The 20,392-nt window shown below is 59.0% G+C and overlaps 1 protein-coding gene across 2 annotated transcripts; it reads right to left on the bottom strand.

The window, feature by feature from the left end:
* Nucleotides 1-11,743: 11,743 nt before the first annotated feature.
* NDST1 (N-deacetylase and N-sulfotransferase 1) lies at nucleotides 11,744-19,776 on the bottom strand. Of its 2 annotated transcripts, XM_086621306.1 has the most exons (14): nucleotides 19,234-19,776; nucleotides 18,156-18,638; nucleotides 17,838-17,925; nucleotides 17,454-17,608; nucleotides 16,153-16,338; nucleotides 15,639-15,767; nucleotides 15,281-15,463; nucleotides 14,829-14,925; nucleotides 14,560-14,683; nucleotides 13,958-14,132; nucleotides 13,552-13,722; nucleotides 12,551-12,660; nucleotides 11,980-12,082; nucleotides 11,744-11,863 (listed from the first exon to the last, which is right to left on the bottom strand). In XM_086621306.1, the coding sequence occupies exons 1-14, from the start codon at nucleotides 19,741-19,743 to the stop codon at nucleotides 11,744-11,746; spliced, it is 2,634 nt and encodes an 877-aa protein (XP_086477432.1). In that variant the 5' UTR covers nucleotides 19,744-19,776. The 2 variants fall into 2 exon arrangements, with proteins under 2 accessions (XP_086477432.1, XP_086477433.1); XM_086621307.1 differs by lacking the exon at nucleotides 13,552-13,722.
* Nucleotides 19,777-20,392: the final 616 nt, after the last annotated feature.

Here is a 20,392-nt window from a genome sequence, read left to right as displayed (position 1 = left end):
TGTTTGGTCATGTTCCTGTAATATTTGGGCACTGAGCTACATCCATGAGGTTTCTTTCCTCCTCCAAACACCGAGCGATGCAGCTGCTGTTGTCTCATGCACCAGTACAGCCCCGGCTGGGAGCATCCCAGCAGCGCAGCTCCCTGGAGGCCATCCCCAGCAGGGATCCTGGTGCCAGCAGAGCCATGGCACGGGGACATGCGATCATCTGAGGCACAGCTTCATGCTGAGGCTGAAAACCAAACAAGCAAGCAAAAACTGTGACTGCAAAGGAGATTTTTCAGGATGGGAAGGAATGACTAGTGCTGATTTTTTCCCTTTTTTTTTTTTTCCCTCCCTTTGGTAATGCTTTGTTTTATATTCCAAGAGATCAGAAAAGCCATTTCAAACGAAAAAATCAAACCCTTCTGTTTCAACACACTCCCTGGCCCAACACACCCACATCCCAGCTTTCCTCCCAAATGCAGCCCCACTCCAGCCCAGCCCGTTTCCAGGCAGTGTTTCTCCTTGACCATCCCCGTATCCGCGCATGCCCCCTCCCCTGCCAGCCCTGCTCCCCACCCCGTCCCGCCATCCACATCCCCTCTCTGCAGGCGAACACATTTCTTGCACATCCATCACGTGGAAATGGGATGTGCGTTTCGGTGCCAGAACACGCACAGACGGCCGCGCCAGCAGCGCCTGGGCAGCTGCACAGAGCTGCTTGTGTTTCGGTGGGTCGGATGGTTTGCTTTTGTGGGCAGGTTCGGGCTGTACCTGGCACAGTGGGGAGGGGCTGGGAGCTGGCACTTGCCGCCGTCGACACTGACCTGCCGAAATTGGTGTTGTTCCAGGTCTTTCACTCTCTGCTTTAACATCTGCCTATGTGCCCACTCTCACCTTTGTGTGGGGCAATTTTGTGCCTTTCAGAGCCAAAATAAACATATTCTGCAAAATTAGGTGTTGCTTGGCTTGTGAGTGGACTCGCAGCACCACTGGCATCATGGTGGCATCACGGGATGAGGACAGTGGCTGTACATCGGCCCCAGATGCCCAGCGTCCTCCTGCCATTGACTCTGGGCAACCTGGGGCTGGGGGCATGAGGATCCCGAGGTCTCAGCCCTGCAAAGCTCCTGGGGGCAGCTCTCTGGGGGCTCCGGCACAGTCCCGCCGCTGCCGCCGCCGCCCCCGCTGCCGCTTTTCCTGCCCTCTGGCAGAACCCCTCGTCCTGCCGCCGTCTGCCTCTGACGCAGGCGGCTTCGTTTCCAGACAGGCCATGCTCCCCCCTAAGCCTGAGTCGAAAGAAAGCCCCTTTGTTTGGCTCTGCAAACGGGGCCCATGCCACTGGCCGACCTCACCACCCTGCACTGACCTCCATCACCCGAACACACAGTCCCCGCTGTGCCACAGGACAGGGTGTGCACGGGGATGGGGATGGCGACAGCCCCCAACGCTGCCTCCCAGGTCAGGATCAGTGCCCGGGGACACCAGTGTGGGTTGCAGAGGGTGCACGGGTATGGAGCAGCTCTGTTCTGCCAGGACGGATGGACAGACGGATGCAGGGATGCTTTACAACTGAAGCTCTCACCTCATGGATGGTTGAGACAGGCAAACCATCTCTGGGAGATACTGGAGCTGCCGAGCTCGCCAGAGTGAGATGGGGGAGTGGGGATGGCGCTGAACAAGCTGCTGCTAATGAGAAGCAGGCGGCGAGCCCGGCGTCACCCCCTGGTCCCCTCTCACCTCTCGGGGTCAGCTTGTATTTTCTTAAGACCTGATTGCCAAGAAATTGGAGGCTTGTGTGCCAGTGAGGTCTGGCCAGCTCATGGCTGGCTGGGGCAGAGAGCTCCGATGCCGCAGAGGTGGGTTTAAGGTTCGGAAAGGGTTGACGGGGAGCCTGGCACCTCGCACCAGGCTGAGCGGGGCACAGGACCCATGGGATGCTGCCTGCCCTGATCCTGCTCTGGCGGGAGCATCCCAGGCGCACCGAGCTGGGACTGGCAGCAGCCCGTCTGACGGTGCTCGGCTCGGCCTGGATTCGCACGCAGGAGAAGAGGAACCCCGGGGCTGCCGAGCCGGGGAGGAAACGAGAGCAGAAAAATGTGATAAACAGCTGTAAAGCCCGGCCCTGGCTCTGCGCTGCTCCCGCCGTCGCGGGTCGGCCCCTCAGACTGTTTATGGAAAGCCCAGTTTGCCGAGAAATCCATCTCCCGTTTCCTGTTGCTCGCTGGAAGCCAAGGGCTGCGCTCAGCCAAGGGCCGTCGCCGCCTGCGCGCTGCCGCTCGGTAACGCGGAGGAAGGGCCGAGCCCCGCTCTGTGCACCCAGGGGTCCCGGGAGGCACAGGGATAACAGGCCCAAGGGGCTGGGAGCCATATCCCCCTCGGGAGCAGATCCAAGCTCTTGGGTGAGATGAGACATCCCTGTCCCCTCTCGGACCCCCAGGCAGGGAGGGGTTGGGTGCTCCCCCCAAGGCTGCTCGGCACGGAGAGCGCCTGCGAGGGGATGCCGGCGGGATGCTCGCACCCACCTGCAGACATCCAGGGCCAGTAACATCCATCCGCTTCCATCAACAACCTCGTCAGCCCTCGGTGCAGGTGTTCACCAAACCCTTCTGAGCTCCCTGGATGGGGACGAGCGATGGGCTCCCCTCTTCGCTCCCACCCTGCTTCTCCCTCCTCGTCCTGACCCCACTCGCTGCCTAAATGAAGCCCCATCGGGCACAGAGGGAGCCCATTGCTCCGCGTAAGCTCACTCAAGGCCAACACCGTCGCTGCTGAAGCCGTGCTGGGTGGGAGCGGAGCCAAGCGGGGCCGGAGCCGCAGATGCAGTCACCTGAGTCATTGGCCCGGAGGAGCCAAGCGAGCGACAGCTGGGTGCTGATCTGAAATTCATCCAGTTTTTCTTTGAATCAGGGCAAGGAGAAAGGGAAAAAGGCTGAAGGAAGGAGGAAGCATTGAGTGGGGGTCAGGCTGCTCAAATCTCCCCTCTTTCCAACTGCTTTGGAGGGAGACGGGGCCAAGGCAGTGGCCAAGGCGATGGAGAGGGGCTGCGGAGAGTGGTGATGGGGACAGTCACAGCAGGGATGGCAAGGAGAGGGAAGGGGCTAAGAGATGGAGGGAGTGTGCACACCCACGTTCTCGCTGCGCTTATCCCAACTGTTGCTTGGAGGAGGAGGAAGGAGAACAAGAGCTTCCCACACCCTCTGACGGGTCCCCTCCTCAGGCTGCCATCCCCATCAAGGCAATGCCCAGCCCCGAGCACGTGTCCAGATCTGAGACATCCCCCCAGGGTCCGTCTCATCCCAGGAGCCCTGGGATGGGCAGAGCTGGGGGATGAGGGCAAAGCTGGAGGATGAGGGCAGATCTGGTTCCTGCTGGCTGCACCCCAAAAGTCACCTCTGAGCGGTCAGTGGGGTAAAATCATCCCATCCCACAGCCTGCCAGAACCATCCCTCCTCCTCCTCTCTCCTTCGCCCTCCCCCAGCCTCTCCCCCCACTGCAACACTGTCTTCCCCAAGCCCCTCAGCCCCAGAGCAGGGCTGTGTGGGTGGGAAGCCGAGACCCCTCCCCATGCTGCCCTTCCCCAAACCCCAGCAGCAATTGCTGTTGCAGAAAATCCTGTCTCTAGTCCTTCCATGGGGCTTCACAGACCCCCCAGCAACCCCAGCACCGGAGCCAGAGGACACCCACCCCCAGATCCCTGCTGGTCCCTGCCCCCCGGCTGCTCCCCACGAGCGGGGAGGGTCTGTCAACCCGGCCGGGGAGGGGGGGAGACCGTGGCCCATGTGGTCACCAGCTGCTTGGAAATCTTTCCCTGGCTCCGGGTCATAAGTACAGATTTTTATAATTATTAGCCTTGGTAATTTACCGTAAAATATTTATTCTGGCTCATTCCGAGGCGTTTGATTCGTGTTGGGTCCGTACGGCTTTTGGGGGGGTGTGCACGGGGAGGCACACGGCCACGCAGGGCTGGGTGCTCCGCTCCTGTCCTGTATAAATATCCACGTGGATGTGTGTGGCCCAGGGAAGAGACCTCAGCAGCAGCCTGGAGCGGGGATCTGGCTCACCCTGCCATTCCTTACCCCCTCCCCACTGCAACCCCCTCCAAAGGCCTCCATGCACCTACAGACTGCACCCACCTTTGTGCCGCGAGGGTCCCTCCCAGCCCACCCTGGCCGATGGGACCCCGTGCCAGTGCTGGGGTGGTCCCCAAGGACACCCTGCTCACCTCCACGGGGGTGCACAGCCGGGAGCCCCCCGCTGGGGACATCTTCTGCAAGAGCCGGCAGGTCTTGGCTCCGGCGGTGGTGGCCCTGCACGCTCCAGCACACTGGATGGAGCTAGTGGCTGTGGATTCACGTCAAGGAGGAGCCCACAACTGCTACCCAGTGCTACCAAAATGAGAGGGCAGCTGCTGTCCCTGCTCCACCCCTGCCAGGCTGAGAGTGTGCCGTGGCACTGCCATACCGTGCCCATGTGGCCACCAGCCCTGGTGTAGGGGAGGATGGAAGGGATGATGGAGAGAAAGCATCTCGGCAAGCGTGGGTGAGTGAGGGGCTGCTGGGAGAACAGGATGGGTGGATGGAAGCGGCAGGGAAGGATGAGGAGCCAGACGGTCCCCGGGGTGGCTGCGGCAAGCCCAGCATGCCTGGGTGGTCGGCGGGGCCGGACTGCTTGTGCCTGGCTGCGGAGGAAGGGCTGGGAAGATGGGGGCTTAGCTGGGCTCTCGCCCACGCTGAGCCCGCTCTGCAATGGGGGAAGACATCCCTGAGCGCCCTTCCCTGCCTGCCCTGGAGCTGGGACCCAAGTCACAGCTCTCCAAGTCCCAGTCGCTCCAGCAGCTGCAGCCCCCATGGTGTGCGGGGAGGGATGAGCGGTGAAACTCAACCCAGATGTGCAACAGCAGGAAACCCTTTAACATTCCCCTCCTCTGTACCTAGAGCTGGAAAGCCCTCCTGGCAGCCCCAGCTCCTGAGTTTCTCCTCTCTTGCTCGCCAAGTGCCCTGCAAAGGAGCAGCAGACGTTATCCTGGGGAGGGACAAGGACAAGGACTCACTGGGGGATGCTCTGGGCAGCTCCAAGGTCTTTGGGGAAGTCAGCGTCCCTGCCTGGAGCCAGCAGGCAGGGGAGAGGCAAGTGGCCCATGGTGAGGAGCATCCTGAAAGCAAACTCTGCACCAGCAAACAAACGGCACCGAGTCCCCAAAGGGCTTGAAAAGAAGAGGGAAAGTATTAAAATGGTTGAAACCTATGTATTATGTGAGTTGAGTTGTACCTCTGCGGCAGCGCCAGCCCCTCGGCGGTGGGGATGTGCTGTTACCGGTATGATTTGTGTCGTGCTCTGAGCCCAGAGAAGTTATAGCTGCATTTACGTGGCTGGAAGGTGGGTTTCCTGATGGAAAAGCTGCCGGGACAGCTAGAGCCGTCCACATCTCATCACCCTTTGCACACCCTCAGCGCCTGAAGCCCCGTTTAACGTCTGCTTTTGCTTTTCTCCAGGGCTCAGCATCATCTCGCAGCCCTTCCTCATCTTGAAGCTGCCCCAATCCTCCCGACCCGGCCTTGCTCCACCTGCCTCCCAGCTGTCCCCTGCATTATTAAACCAGAACCACCTTATCAGCCCTTATCTTTTTCCACTCATGCAAACCCCGTCTGGCTCTAGCACTGCCAGCTGGCAGGACTTGCATTAGGAGCCAGAAGACATTGGGACACCCCTTCGGCATTGACCCTGCTGGCTCTGGCTGTGAGAAAACCACCGAGCCCCAGGTCTCCAGGGAGTCTCACTCTTTGGCGAGCCAGAGCTGCCCCCCAGTTCATTCCCCTGCACCCCTGTGGCCCCTCCACATTGGGATAACCCACTGCTGCCCTGCCCTGAGACCCCCAGGAAGCAGCCCTGGCTTCCCCGGGCTCGGAGCTGCTCCAACACCTGGTTTTAATAATAAATAGGGCGGGAAGGGACAAAGGCACTTTGCAGGAGGGCGGTGGGATGCAGGGCAGCAGGGGGGAAGGTTGGCAGGTGGGAAGGGAGGGGAGATGTGGGGCCAGGACGAGGGGGATGCTAAGGGGGATGTCAGCCCAGGAGCTTCGTGGGGCTGGAGGAGTCCGGCTCCCAGCCGGGGTTACAGCCCCAAGCTGCCCATCACCACATCTCCTCTTTAAAACAAATAACCAGTCACAGAACTGGGTTAACTACAGCCACCGCAAAGCCGGGATTAACAGAATTTGGTTATAAGACAATTTTCCCGGATGGAAGAAACATCTTTTTGTCATCTGTTCTTTGACATTTCAAGTCTATTTTACGTCTCCAGTGTTTTCTGATTTAGGCTGTGACATTTAAATGGGCGATTCGTATTTACAGCCTTAGGCGTTATAAATATCTTATATATAAATGTCTTCTAATGTACAGACGACATTCTCTACATTTGTATCTTCAAAACAAGACCTATGCAGGAATTCCTATCTTTACAGGAAAATGGACAACTTTTGCAAAAAGATTTCTGTCGGCTTTATAATCCGGGGCAGATGAACATATAATAAAAATACATTGACGCTGTTTTCAGATACCAGAGTTCAGATTGTTTTATTGCAAAATGGAAATACGTCACTTCAAAATCATGAGAGGCATTAGAAGAAATATTTTGCATGGCTCTTATTCAAGGATTTGGTGACTTGCTCTGATCCCTCCCTGCTCCCAGGCATCGTCCCCTCTCTGATCACAGATCCCACGACAAGGATGCAGTAAGTGCCAAGGCTGGAGAGCCAAGGTCGCGTTCCAGCAGCTGCAGGCGTCATGCAAAGGGACATGGCCCTCCGGTGGGGCTGGCATGGCCGCTGTCCCCTCCCAGCATGCAGCACTGCTGGGTGACACTGCATGGGGTCTCGGGAGGCTTTCAGCTGCCCCAAATCTGACCTTCCATGAGGGTCCCATCACCCTGGAAGGAGCCTGACTGCAGCCAGAGCCCCACCAGCAGCACCTCTGCCACCTCCCTGTTCCCTGCAGGTCCCAGTGTGTCACACTCGAATCCCAATCCCGGGACAACATTCCACTGGGGGGAGGTCCCCAGCCTGGAGGAAAGGGCTGTGGAAGGCGGCGAAGCCATCGCTGCTTTCGCAACCCTGCCGCAGTGTGAAATATTTGCGTCATCTGGCTTTAACCTCCAGCCATCTGGTCCAGGGATGCCTTTCTCGGGGAGCGAGGGGCTCCTCTGCGGTCGGTGATCTCTGTTATTTATAGGGTGCAAACCCACCCGCGCTTCTCCCTGCGATAGGGTGGTTTCCATGGCCCTTCCCCACTCCCTCGCTGGGTTTTCAAAGCTGAGGTCTTGGGCAGGTTTGTGCTTGCTGGCCTCAGCCCCTTTTACGTACCTCTTTGGAGGAGCAGAAACGGGAGCTTAGTGGGGAGGGTCCCACTGAGACTTCTCCAACGAAAAAACACCGTAAAGGCACTTCTTGATTTAAATAATTCTGATTTCTACTAAGTCTTGTTGTAAAGCTTGATTAAAACCTTGAGCTTCACTAGGCTGTAAAGGCTGAGGCACAGCATGGAGCACTTGGAGGAGGAACCCATCCTGCCCCAAAACTGCCAGGCACCCTAGCCTCTGTCTGCTTTAGGAAGCCAAGACAGGAGATGGCTTTCAAGTTAGCCAAGAGGTTGACCACCACCCTCTCCGCTCGTCAAGTGACAAAAGGTCCGTAGGCACATTGTCCTGCCATGGTTTACATCCTACGTGTCCCAAGAGCCTGCGTGGAGCTGGGAGACCCCAGCACTGGGGCAGGAGGAACCAGCCAGGGTGTAGGTGCACCCTGACAGCCAGCAATGCCACCTCATCCCCTGGCTGGACACGCTGCAAGATCCCCCTCCACCCCCTCCTTCCCAAGGCTGGGCAAGCAATGGGGTTTTAAATCAATCCAGAGTGTGAAACTAGGAGCTCCAGTCCCTCCTTTCAAGGGTTGATGCCCACCCTGCCCAGGGCTGTGTCATGCAGCTGAGCCACCCTCTCTAGTAGCAGACGGAGCTGCCAGGGAAGTGGGTGGCTGTAAATTATCTGCCTTTCCAGGTTTATAATCCCCCTAGTTGATCCCAGCAAGAACCCAGGAATCTCTCGGCTTTTCCCTCTTCCTGCAGCTTCCACTCCCCTGAACCATCCAATAGGGCTCCAGGAGCACAGCACTGTGCCTCCAGCCCCCCTGCCAAAATCCCTGTCCTGCTGAGACCCCTGTGGCATGCGGCACGGCCACTGGCACAGCAGCTGGGACCTCAGCAGGATCCGGCCCTCATGGCCCCTGGGGAGCTCGGGGGCTCAGTGTCAATGTCGACGCGGGTGGCTCTGTGTAGCAGTGGCGTCACAGGGCATCAGCTGCTTGGGGGAGCAGGACCACACTCACCCCCCTGCTCTGGGAGAGGATCCAGCCCCCGTCCTGTGCCACTGTGCTGGGGACAAGGAAGGGGACCACAGGCCACCTGCATTCAACAGCACATCTCTATAACAAGTTACCCAGTTGCCCATGGCCAGCACTCCCAGCCCTGTGCCCAGCCAGGCGAGCCCTGCACTCTGCTGCCTGCATCCCTCCCTGCCCACATCCCTCCCTGCCAGCCCAGCAGGCTGTGGCATGCCCAGCATTGCCCACCTCATGCAAGCACCAGCCCAGGCACTGCAGGGCTCCACGTCCCTCCTGCAGCTGTCTGCCCCAGGGATTCACCAGCGCATGCCTGAGCAGCCGGGGAGGACGCAGGACGTGTTGGAGCACAGACATGGGATGTGTCAGGACGTGGATACGGGACATGTCAGGGCATGGCTGCCAGAGGAATCGAGGTGCAGAGAGCAACCCCTGGGGCTGGACCCGATCCCACAGTGGCTTGACTCGATCCCATAGTGGCTCGTCTCTATCCCATAGTGGCTCGTGGTGGGCAGGGAAGCCAGACCTCGCCCAAGCCACCACCACGGCCCTGCTCTCCCCTCCTGCCTGCAGCTGGGGCTGCAGAGGACTGGGAGCGGTCTTGGGCTCAGCTCTGAGACCTGTGGGACCCCCAGGAGGCTGTTGCCTCCCACCTGCTTCCCCACACAGCACCCAGCCCCCAGGGCTCAGAGCTGGGCAGGGGCTGCCTTGGGGTCTCCAGTGACCCTTTGTGTGATAAGGCCACAGCAGGGACAGCCCCGGGCAGCCTCCAGCTGGGGAGGGGGAGCAGCCCAGCGGCATAGTGGGGTTCAAGCCCCAAGCAGAGATATTGGCCAGGGCTCCTGCTCCCTCCCAGGGCCCTGCCAGCTGCAGGGATTTTGCCAACTTTGCACATTTTCGGCAGACGCAGAAGCTAGAAAACATCACCAGGGCGAAGGTGGGCCACGGATGAGAGGGACGGAGCATTCCTCCCCCATGGTTCTCCTGCAGCTGTGGGAGGGCAGAGCTCTCCTCATCCTCCCGGCCACCCCAGGGCCATTGCACAGGGCTGAGCTATGCTCTTGGCCTCATTAATTAACAAGCAATTAACTCAGGGCCAAGCTGGGCAGCAGCTGGTCCCACCTGGGGCAGCCCAGCTGAGCCGGGGCAGGTTGCACATTACCCTGGGGCTGGATGGGGACGATGGGGACTGGGGGCTCAGGCACAGCCCCGTCGCTCCCTCCTTGATTTGGGGACACCAGGAAGCGAACCACAGGGTAATGGCATAGGGTGCACAGTCTGGCTTTGTTCCAGCATGGCCAAAAATTAAAAGCCTCCTTTGTCCAGGCGGGTAGCCCCAGGGGTGCAGGCAGGCAGCCCGCCCCCAGCTCCCCCATTGCAGCCCCCGGATCCCCCATCGCAGCCCCCTCCCCTCCGTCCAGTGGCTCCTGCAGCACCGCACATCGTTTGTCACTCCGACAGGTTCAAACAAACCCGGCTGGGATTAATTAGACCTCGTCTTCCTTTCCTCCAGCGCTTCACAGGGGCCGGGCTGCAGAAGACGGTGAGGAGGCGGCAGACGGGCGGGCAGGGACCGGCTGGTCCAGCTGGGGAAAGAAGGCAAGCAGGGATCCCCCTGGTCCCCTCCAAATCCCTGCCCAGTGCTCACACCGTCAGTGCTGGACGCCATCCCAGGCAGCTGCGTGCCTTGTCCCGGGATCGGGAGGCCACGGGCAGCTGCACAGCATGGCCGGATCCAGGACCGGATGGCTGCTGCCACCTCGTGCACAGCAGGCTGCTCCCACACACACCCCCTTCCTCCCCAGAGCTCCCCAAAAGATGGGCCCAAAAGCCCCCAAAGGCAGATGGGACCCTCAGGGGAGGACTGGATCGTACCAGCCAGGAGAGAAACGGGAACAACCAGCCAGTAAAATCACTTCCCCTCAATTTATTAGCGGTTGGTTCAACAGGACCTTACACCCGCGCTCCGGAGCCTCTCCCAGCACAACTCCACGGAGAGACAGAGGGAATGTGCAGCTCCCCCGGCCCCACGTGCAGCTACAGGGGCTCCTGCAAAAATAACCGGGTGGGAACCCCCCAGGGCCCATCACCCAAGGTGAAACACCACGTCCCCCCCGCTGCCATCCCGCAGCCTGCGGGGCAGCTCCATCCGAGGGGAAATATGTCCCTTATCCTGGGAAACCCCTGGCGGCTCGGGCTCATTTGCCAGCCCCGGCAGCAAAGCCCAGGGGACAGGACGGGGCGTGGGAGAGGCAGAGCTGGGGGTGCAGCTCCATACGGCACCACCGGTATAAAGACACATCTCCATCTGGGAAACCGTCCCCCGTTTCCCCACTGACCTTTGTCCACGTCACACATAACAACCAAAAAGATCACGTAAAACCCTCGGGGTTTAGGTACAAATTCTGGCACCAAAGATAAACCACTCCCTGCAAAATGAGAACCAAACGAACCCTCTGCCCCCCGCCCCCCCCCGCCCCCCAACATTATTAAAATACTTTCACTTTTAATATTCAAGAGGTTTGAAGTTCTCAGCATCCTTCTGATTGCCGTTATCCCAATGTCCGCCCTGTCCCCGAGGGCTGGTTCTCCTCCGTGCCGGGGGACACTGGGCACCACTCGGCTTTACCACAGGAAACACCACGTGTGTACAGGATGGCAGGGTGGGCTTGCGGGGCACGGGAGCGTGCCAGGGTGTGCGCTGGGGACAGCACACTGGGGCCACCGTGCCACCCACAGAGGGGGAGGAAGAGGTTGAGGAGCTTGAAAATGAACGGAGATGACAAAAGAAATTGCACCCGAGTCTTTGAAAGGAAAATCCTCCTTGTTCGCAGCTTTTCCAAGTCGGTGTCGGGGGAATCCGGCAAACTCTCCTGGTTCCTGCCACGGGAACGGGGCTGGGTCTCTCTATTCTCTGGGTCTCTACCAGCTCCGTTCCTCTGCTCCAGCTCAGCAAAGTCACCTCCAGCGTGCCCAGAGCTGCTCCTCTGCCCTCGGATCAGGAGGGGAGGGATGGCTCTGCCGCTGCCCTCAGGCCCAGGGGAGTCGGGGCCCATTTTGGGCAGATAAAGGGGGAATTGTGCCACTTCCCCACGTTGGAGCAAGGTGGGAAGGGACCTCACCGACAGGCCCAGGAATTAAAAAGGAAAAAAAAAAAAAAAAAAAAAGAAAGAGAAACAGGTGTGGGGTCGGCGGAGAGGTGGCAGCGCAAGGACCGCAGTCAGGCCACCGCTCGGGCGGCCTCCAGCACAGCCATCCCGCTCCCGCGGATCCCCTCCAAGGCCGCCGCCGGGTATTGCTGAGGAAGGTCCCGCAGGGCGCAGGGGTCGGCCCCACTTGGGTATTGCTGGGCGGGCGGCGGGCAGCAGCTACCTGGTGCTCTGCAGCTCTTCCCGCAGCCAGGTGGGCAGCACCTGCCCCATTTTGTACAGCAGCTTGGAGAGCTCTATGTTATGGTCCCTGTAATAGTCCCGCAGGAAGGCGCGCGACTGCAACAGGACGAGAACAAAGAGAAGGGTCAGGGGGTCCGGCCCTGAGCCCACCACCCTGGCACAGCCCCTCAGCCCCGCCTGGGACTGTCCCAAGGGGCTTTCTGCATACTCACATCTGAATCCATCTCAGGGTACTTCCTCCCTTTGCTCTTTCCCAAGCATTTCATTTTTCCTCCATCCAGAAGCTGACACCAGAATCCTTTCTTCGGATCAAACCTGCAAAGTGAGAGCTCTGCCTCACCCCTCTCGCCTCCGCACACCTTCCATAGGCAAGCACGCTGCCCCACTGCCACCCAGCCCTGCACCCCTGGGCACTTCTCCACCTCTTTTTAATCCGTAGCCCAGCTAACACCTCGTTATTGACCCCCTGGTACAACAAGTTCCTCATGCAGCCACACAGTAAGCAGCCCAATAAGGTCCATTCATCACCGCATCGCCCTGCTTGATGGAGCACAGGGGTCTACGTGGGTTTAATTATTATTTTCTGCACCTGAGGATGCCCTCAGGAGCCCCACGGCACCTGGGTGCAGACTCAGAGTGGCCACATATATGGGCAAGAGCAGCGCAGAGGTAAACTATCATTTTTCTAGGAGCTATGGAGTCTCCTGCTTCCTATGGTCCCAGGGGGACTGCACTGGGAGCAGCGGCAGGTTGGAGGAAGGAGAAGCTCAGGGAAGGACTCACGCCAGGGTCTTGTGATAATCGATGAAGTTGGTCACACCAAGGAACTTCTGGACCGTCTCCATCACTTTGGCAGGCTCTGTTCGGAGCAGCTTGCCATCCAGGACCAGGATCTGCAAGGAGCAAGACAGGGCTGTGAAGTGCCGCTGGCTCCCAGCCCGGCCCTCCTGGGGCACGACGACACCTTCACCACACACCTTTTGCCATCTTGGAGCCAAATTTGCCACCAGCCCGCGCAGGGTCCCCTTTTGCATGCTAATGTGCCTCAGTGTTCACTTACACTGAGTGTTGGAAAATTAAATGCCAATAAAAGCCAGGGCCAAGCTCCATCCAGGACAACGTCAGAGCTCCGGCTCAGGGCCACCCAAGCCCCAGCCAGGACTGCGCTACAGCCATTATGCCAGAAGCAGACAACTAACGGACTTTATAAGGTTAAAAGATGGTGGAAAAATCATTCAGACTGAGCCCACACACTGCCAGCAGCGCTGCGCTGTGCGGATCACAGCAGGGCTGGCATCCAGCCCTCATTTCCCCTGCAGGCAGCTCCAACCACTGGCAGCTTTGCCCGCCTTTTTTGTCCTGCTTTGATGCCGCGGTGACACCAGATGGGGCAGCCCCATGGGGGTCTGTAGCCAAGAGCAGTGGGTGAGTGGTGGGTGTCCCTGCAGAGCCATCCACAGCCCTCCACCCCATGGCCCCCTTTCAATCCTGCTTTGCCAGAGGACCAGGGACAACAAGGTCCAGCAGGAGGATCACCACAAGGACATCTCTGTGTATCATCCATCACCAACCTCACACTACAAGGATTTCCTTCTTGCGCAGTATCACCCCTCTGCACCTTTCCCAAGTACTTTTACTCTTCCCCTCATGGTTTTTAGGGTATAAGGAAAGCAGCTCTCACAGGAGCACCCTTGCAGCTGACTTGAGACCCAAACTCTCTTTGAGGGGTGACGGGGGCTCCCCAGGGTGCTGCCACTGTAGGAGTGGGGTGCTCCCATCCCTACCTGGTTGGCATGGTAGCTGTTCAGCCAGCGCTCGATGTGGGTAGCGTACCATCCTGGCACCAGGCAGCGGTTCTGCAGGGTCCGGAGCTTCGGAGCAGCCTCAGGTCCAGCCGTGATCACCTCATGGAAGGTGTATTTCAGGGCAACTGGGTCGTCATGAGCTCGCTGGTGCTGTCAGGCACAAGAGAGGTGGCTTTGGTCCTGGGGCAACCCAAATCCTGGGCTGCCCATGAGGAACCACGGCTCCCAGGCCACCACACCGTGTCCACACACATCTTGTTCAGCCAAAAAGCGCAGCGTCCGCAGCCACCCCACCTCCCAAACCAAGCTGATGGGGTAGAAGCCCCTTGCCCACCGCCCCACGGGGCTGCCCAAGGCAGGGGAGAGGCAGAGGCAGGCAGCTCACCTGATACCAGGAGTAGGCTCGATCTGCAGGGTTGATGAGGATGGTGATGATTTTGGCCTTGGAAAGCAGGGCTGCGGCTCGCCGGGGAGCCACTTCTGAGTCAAAGTAGTTGGCACTTTTCTCAAAGTAGAAGTCGGAGGTGGTGTTGGAGGGGATGGGGAAGAACTCCATGTACCTGGGGATGGCACAGTGTGAGGCAGGCGGACTGGCACTGTGAGATGCCCCCAGCACCCCCCCTTGCAGGTGACATCTCAGACACTCTATACCACACACTAATCCTGCAGGGTTCCTCCAGGTCTGATACACAGCCTGGGGCCCCACAATCCCCTCCACCCATTTTGGAGGGTCAGGCCTCACCAGATTCTCCAGGCAGACCCCAAAACCAGAGGGTAGCAGACACACACACAGAGGCACCCAGCTTCTGCCTGAGTCCTGGCAAGTGGCCCTTGCCTTCAGGATGACATCTCAGGAATTAACCATAGCGATGTCAGAGCCCAAGCAGGATTGGGCTGCAAGGTCAATGAGAAACCCAGCAGCACTGCTGCTCCTGTTCCTGAAGGAACTGGTGCTTCCAGCTCAGCCCCTGCAGTGGGGAGACCTACCAGTCGATGCCCTTGTGATAGTTGTGTCCATTGAAGAACTGTATCTCCTCAAAAGTCTCTGAGCTGGGGTAGTTGCTGCTCAGGTCCGGGTGCATCCCCAAGAAGAGATAAAGGGCAGTCGTTCCTTCAGATAGACAGAAAGCCAGAGCTGACTTGGGCCACACCTCCCTCCGAGATCTGCTTTGGGGCAGGAGAGGCTCTTTTGGGGAGTGTGGGGGACCTGGCAAGCCTCCCAGCACGCTCATGGCACCAAGGGTGAAGGGAAGCACCTGTTTTTTGAGGCCCAATGATGAGAAGCTTTGGGAATCGGTCACAGGTCTTTTCTTTGGACCAAATGTCTTTGTGTCGTTTGTCTTCACAGGGATCCTGAAATGCAGGAGGGAGGATTAAAGACAGGGCAGCCTGGACAGGACCACGCACCACTGCTCAGACACCTCCGGCCTGAGCAGACACATGGGGAGGCCACGCTGCTCAGCGGGCACGGCAAAGACCAGGCTTATCTCCAGGTCTACAGGACAAACTCCTTCCTGGCACCAGCCACAGAACCACAGAGAGGTGAAAAAAAGCTGCTTACCCAGGGAATCAGGGGGAAATCTGAGTTGGAAGGCACTTGAGGTCATTTAGTCCAACCTCCTGCTCAGAGCAGGGCCAGCTATACCCCACTTCCCTCTCCCAGCACAATAAACGGGGCTGCTCCCCCCATTCCAGGCACAGGAGGTACCTGCCACAGTGGGTCCTTCTCCTCGGAGAAGATCTGGAAGTATTTCTGTGCCAGCTGCACAGGCGGCAACGTCTGCAGCTTCAAGTTGGTCCAGGAGTTGAGGAAGCGAACCAGGTGCTTGAAGGTGTACAAGCCCAGGCGGTCGTTGCCATAATTGGACAGATGGGTCATGAAGATGCTGATCTGAAGCGGAGAAGACAGAGCAGGGGTTAGCAGAGCCTCACCTGGCAGCTGTCCCATGCCAGTGGCTCCCACCCTGGCTGAGGACATGGGAACATCTCCCACCGCAGCACTGAGGGACAGCTCTGCAAGAGACACCCGTCTGTCTGTCCCCAGGCAGCTGCACAGCAGTACTCACGGGGTTGAGGAGCACAGTCAGGAACAATTCACCCCCGTTGATGATTTTATCCAGCTCACTGGAGCCACCGGGGTATTCATTGTAGAAAATGGTGTGTGTGAAAAGGCCGCAGGTTTGCCGGGGGAGTACCTTGGGAAGGAGGAAGATATGGATGGCACAGGTGGAGGAGCCAGGACAATGAAACAGCCACACAGCCTGCTCTCCAGGCACCCAGGGCTGGCTCTCCTTCTCCTCCCAAATGAAAAGGGAGTCTTCAAGCCCTTAGAGGTCAGGACTAGCTGCACTCCCCCTCACCACCCTCGACTTGCATCCTGCTACCCACAGGGATGGAGCTGGACAGATGGAGAAGCCAAAAGTTGTCCTCACATGAGCCTCCCTCAGGCAGGATGAGCAGAGGGCACAGCCCCCTCAAATCAAAGCATCCGAGCTGCCCAGAAACCACCCACTAAGGTTCTGGGTTTTGGTGGGAGAAGCAAGAGGAGACAAGCACCAGAGATAAAGCCTGGCCACCTACCATGATGCCATTGTGGATGAAGCCACGGCGATAGCGAGCAGGTTTCAGGTGGGGGTACTCCTCTGTGCTTGTCACTTTGATCGACCAAACCTGCTTCCAAGCTTCGTACAACTGCACATGGACGGGGTACACGCCTGAGTGGTGGGGGGCTACAGCGTACCCCATGTCAGTGGGGATGCCATGCTCCTGCAGAGAAGAGAATGGGGAGTGGGTGACTGTAGAGACCTCAAAACCACAATGTCCCAAACCAATCTCTCCCCAAGAGACTTCCCAATCCCAACTTCAAATAGTCTATTCATGCCTTTGGAGAGCAACCAGGGCAGGGCTGTGCCCAACATCCTCTCCTAACCAGGGCTGCCTCAATGAAAGGGAGCCCAGGAGCAGATGTGCTGGGTGCATACTCGCTCCTCTGCTTCACATGGACCATCCTCACCCCTGCCATTTCTGCTGTCACCAACAAAACAACAGCAGCAAAGCCCTTCCCGTGGAGAACGAGGAGATACATCTATACAGAACTGTAAATTGGTTTATACCAGTAGAAATAAAACAGCCTGGAAATTCTGAGCTGGAAAACTGGCCATCTCAAGTAGGGATGGTCTGGTCTCTCTCTAATTAAGCACCTCTAATTATCAGACAACGAATTCAAGTTAGCCTGAAGATCCCTCTCCTAGGCCATAGGACCCAATTATTATTCCTGGGTCTGGCTTTATTTGTTTGGATTCAAGACAGCTGCGAGCAAACCAGTTGATCACAGCGTGATCTGGTCTCAACGCTGCCTTTATCAAAGCCACATAAAGGACAGTCCCAGAGGATGGACAACCTGAAGGTCAGAGCCCGCCTTTATAAAACAAACATGTCCCCGACTGCTCTGCCTGCAGAGGGAGTTTCCAACAGTTGGAGCCTCCCGGCACACGGTCACCGCTCCAGGATCCTGCATCATTGTCCAGTGTGGCATCAAACTGCGCTGGGCTGAGCACCCAAACCGCACCCATGCCCTGGTGCCAGGCCAGGTGGGCACGGCTGCAAGGAACAGACGATGTCTCCCCTCGAACAGGCACCGAGGCAGTTTGCTGCCACAGCAGCCAAGTCGGCTGGTGCAGATAAATCCTTTTGCTCCAGGTTATTAGTGTATAAACGGATTTACCCACCCAGCTACAACGTGGGGGACATGACTTAACGTCACCACGTCCCTTTGCTCCAGCAAGCAGAGACCGTCACCCAGATCCCCCAGGAAGCCTCTTTGCCCCACTTCTCCCATCCTCCCCCATCATGAGCACCCCCACCGGTGGCATCTTACTCACGACAGCGAATTTCTTGTTTAAGGTCATCTGCTCAGCAAGAACTGACTGGTTGTGGAATAGGTGAGGCTGCATGTGGCTCCACATGTGGGGGAACCACCAGAACTCCCTCACATAGGACAGCAGCAGGTCGTCACCTTCGTCCTCAGCATCGGTACCTGCGGGCACGACACTCGCTGTCACCGCCGGGCACGCAGAGCTGTGCAGGAGCAGCCGGTGCAGAGGGAGGGGGAGCCCCTCTTGCTGACCGAGTGACGGAGGACAGCAGGGTGGGATCCCTGAGGACCCCTCCTGCAGCCCCAACATCAGCCTCTTTGAGCACCAGCTCGTGCCCCAACACCAGCCGTATGGCACCAACACGCAAAGGGACACCCTCACCCTCCTCACCCGTGTGGAAGAATTTCCCTGAGTATCCCAGGTTGAAGGTGAAGTTTGGGATGTGGGTGCGCAGCTCATTCTGCGTGTCAAACAGCGCCTGGGAGAGGGGGAGAGAAAGCAAGATGTCCTCAGCACGCAGCCGCAGGGATGGCTGCCACACCAGGGCGAGGACCTGCAATCCTTAGAGCTTCACAGAGGGGCTCCGGGGGTGGGGGGCAGAGGATGCTCTGCAGGCAGGAAAGCTCATCCCTGGAGCATCCCAGAGCAGGCACAAGCACCTGGCCCCACACACCCCCTGCCCACCCAACCAGGGCATCACAGCCGCACCTTGACATCTTCCACCTTCATGCGCGTTCCCTCCTTGCCCACAAAGATGTCATCGATGTCCACCAGGATGTAGCGGTCGAGGGGCAGGGAGAGCCTCTTGCCCGTCAGGAAGGAGACGGAGTCCACAAAGACCAACTTGTGCAGCCAGAAGTTGAGGTTGTTGCCAAAAAGCACCCTCTGAATGCCGTCGTGGAGGCCCAGGTCCTGCATCACGGTGGTGTGCAGTGCCGCATCCACGCTCATGTGTGGGATGGACTCGGCTGACTTGGTCTTGGCCAGGAGGACCGGCTCGTAGGTGGAGTGGTTGGACTGGAAGACGGTCCAGTCCTCCCCGGGGAGCACGCCCTTCTCCACCTCACTGGGGCGTGTGATGTACAGCAAGGGCGACTTGGGGTTGATGCTGCAGTCCTTCAGCGCCAGGTTGGAGTGGAGGAAGAGGGGGAAGCCCTTCAGCTGGGCGCTCAGCAGGCTGTTCTCATTGGCCTGCATGGGGAGAGACGGGAGCTGGAGGAGACAGGACACGGGGGATGGAGGCGTTGAAAGACACGCCAAGGGGCACCAACAGCCATGGTGAGGGAGTAGGTGGCTCACAACCCCCGGAGATCTGGGTGCCATGTCCCCCCTCTTCCTCTCTCGAGCATGGGACATCCTCACCCCACTCACACACTCAGTCCTGCTCATGTTCAAGGTGCAAAGCGCCCTGGGGCCGCGAGCCCTGGGCAGAAGATGGGCAAGGGGTTACCGAGCAAAATACCTGCTCGTGCTTTTGGCAAACCCCAGCGAGGGTCACTGCTGGGAAACGAGATGCTAAAAGCAACCGGATCGATCCCAGAGGTGTGTTTTTACCCCCAAAACACTCAGGGGCCACACAGCCCTTCCACAAGGAGAGGGCTAAGATGGTGCCCTCTGCTAGAAACCTGTGCCCCATGCCACGCTGTAGGCCGGCTCCACACCAACCGGGGCTGCTTGCAGAAAGCAAGGGGAGAGCAAAGTCCCTGCAGGGCAGCAGGACACCACAGCCCCCTGCTCACACCCGGCCTGGCCGTGGGGTCTCGGCTTGCCCCACGCACCCCCTTACCTTGAAGAAGCCGACAATGCCCACGCCATACTCCACACAGTACTTGTCCAGCAGCTCCCGGTTCCAGGCGTCCAGGTTGACGTACTTGAGGATGTTCTCGTAGATGATGAGGGCAAAGCGTCCTCGGTCCTTGTCAGTCAGTGTGGGCATGTCCCCCTTGCCCGGGGCGATCTCCGTCCTGTATTTGAAGCGGCTCGACTCCAGGATGGCCACGATCTCCTGGCCCAGCTGGGAGTAGAGGCTCTCCACGAAGACCAACACCAAGGGGTCTGTGCGGGAGGAGTCGGCCACTTTGAGGGTCTTCAGTGGCAGCAAGCGGGAAGGGGCGACCTTGGGCTCATCACAGTCCGGCCCCACCACGTCCCCAGAGGGCTCCAAGCCCCTTTTCCACCCATATAAATAATACGCAGAGACGAAAACACTGAGTAGGCAGAAGACGAAGAGCAGGAGCAACACCACCTGTGGAGAGAGCTGCCGGATACCCCGCCGGGCCCTGGCCAGCACAGTCATCCTTGCATCCGCGGGGCGAGATGGGGCCCCTCTCCCCTGCCCGCCCCCTCCCCTCGCGAGCCCTGGGGAGGGGAAGAAGCAACTAACGAACCAAAAAAATAGGTAAAATAAAATGGAATACTAATAATAAATTAAAATACTAGCAGGCCGCCTGTGCAGGCTCTCTCCCCTCCAGCAGTCCGGCGTCCCTCGCTGTCCGCTTCATGTCACCATGGCAGATGCACCGAGAGTCCCCTTGCTGTGCCGAAATCCCCACGGTGGCGGCAGCGGCAGCAGCAGCAGCCCCATGGCCTCAGCGGGGCGAGGGGGTGGCGGGCGGCCTCGGCACGGCTCGCGGTGGGTGCGCGGGCATGGCGGCTCCCCGGGACGCCCCGGTCCCCCAGCTCCGCGTGGCACCCTGAAAGAGAGTGGCAGGATGAGCAGGGAGGAACGGTGTTGGCACCAACGCCAATGCTTTTATTTACACCAGCACGGCGGCCCTGGCAGATCCCTTGGCGAGCTCATCGGCGTGCCAGGGCTTGCCGTGAACGCTGCGAGCTCCCGATGGTGCCGGGGTGGGAGTGTAGCGCGCACGCGTGCCGCGGGACTTCGGCTGCGGTGCGTGCCCAAGGTGCTATGGGGGGGACGTCCTGGCCCGCCACGAGCCCCC

The sequence above is a fragment of the Tauraco erythrolophus genome, chromosome 16, assembly GCF_009769465.1.
Source record: "Tauraco erythrolophus isolate bTauEry1 chromosome 16, bTauEry1.pri, whole genome shotgun sequence".
NCBI classification, from domain to species: Eukaryota; Metazoa; Chordata; class Aves; order Musophagiformes; family Musophagidae; genus Tauraco; species Tauraco erythrolophus.
This window is presented reverse-complemented; position numbering and strand designations above follow the sequence as displayed.

Excerpts from the sequence above, each read along its gene's own strand:
- NDST1 (XM_086621306.1), bottom strand. The coding sequence starts at position 19,743 with ATGACTGTGCTGGCCAGGGCCCGGCGGGGTATCCGGCAGCTCTCTCCA. Across the intron at positions 18,639-19,233 it reads GCATTGTCGGCTTCTTCAAG|GCCAATGAGAACAGCCTGCT; the intron begins GTAAGGGGGTGC and ends CTCCCCATGCAG. Across the intron at positions 14,133-14,559 it reads TATCACAAGGGCATCGACTG|GTACATGGAGTTCTTCCCCA; the intron begins GTAGGTCTCCCC and ends TGCCATCCCCAG.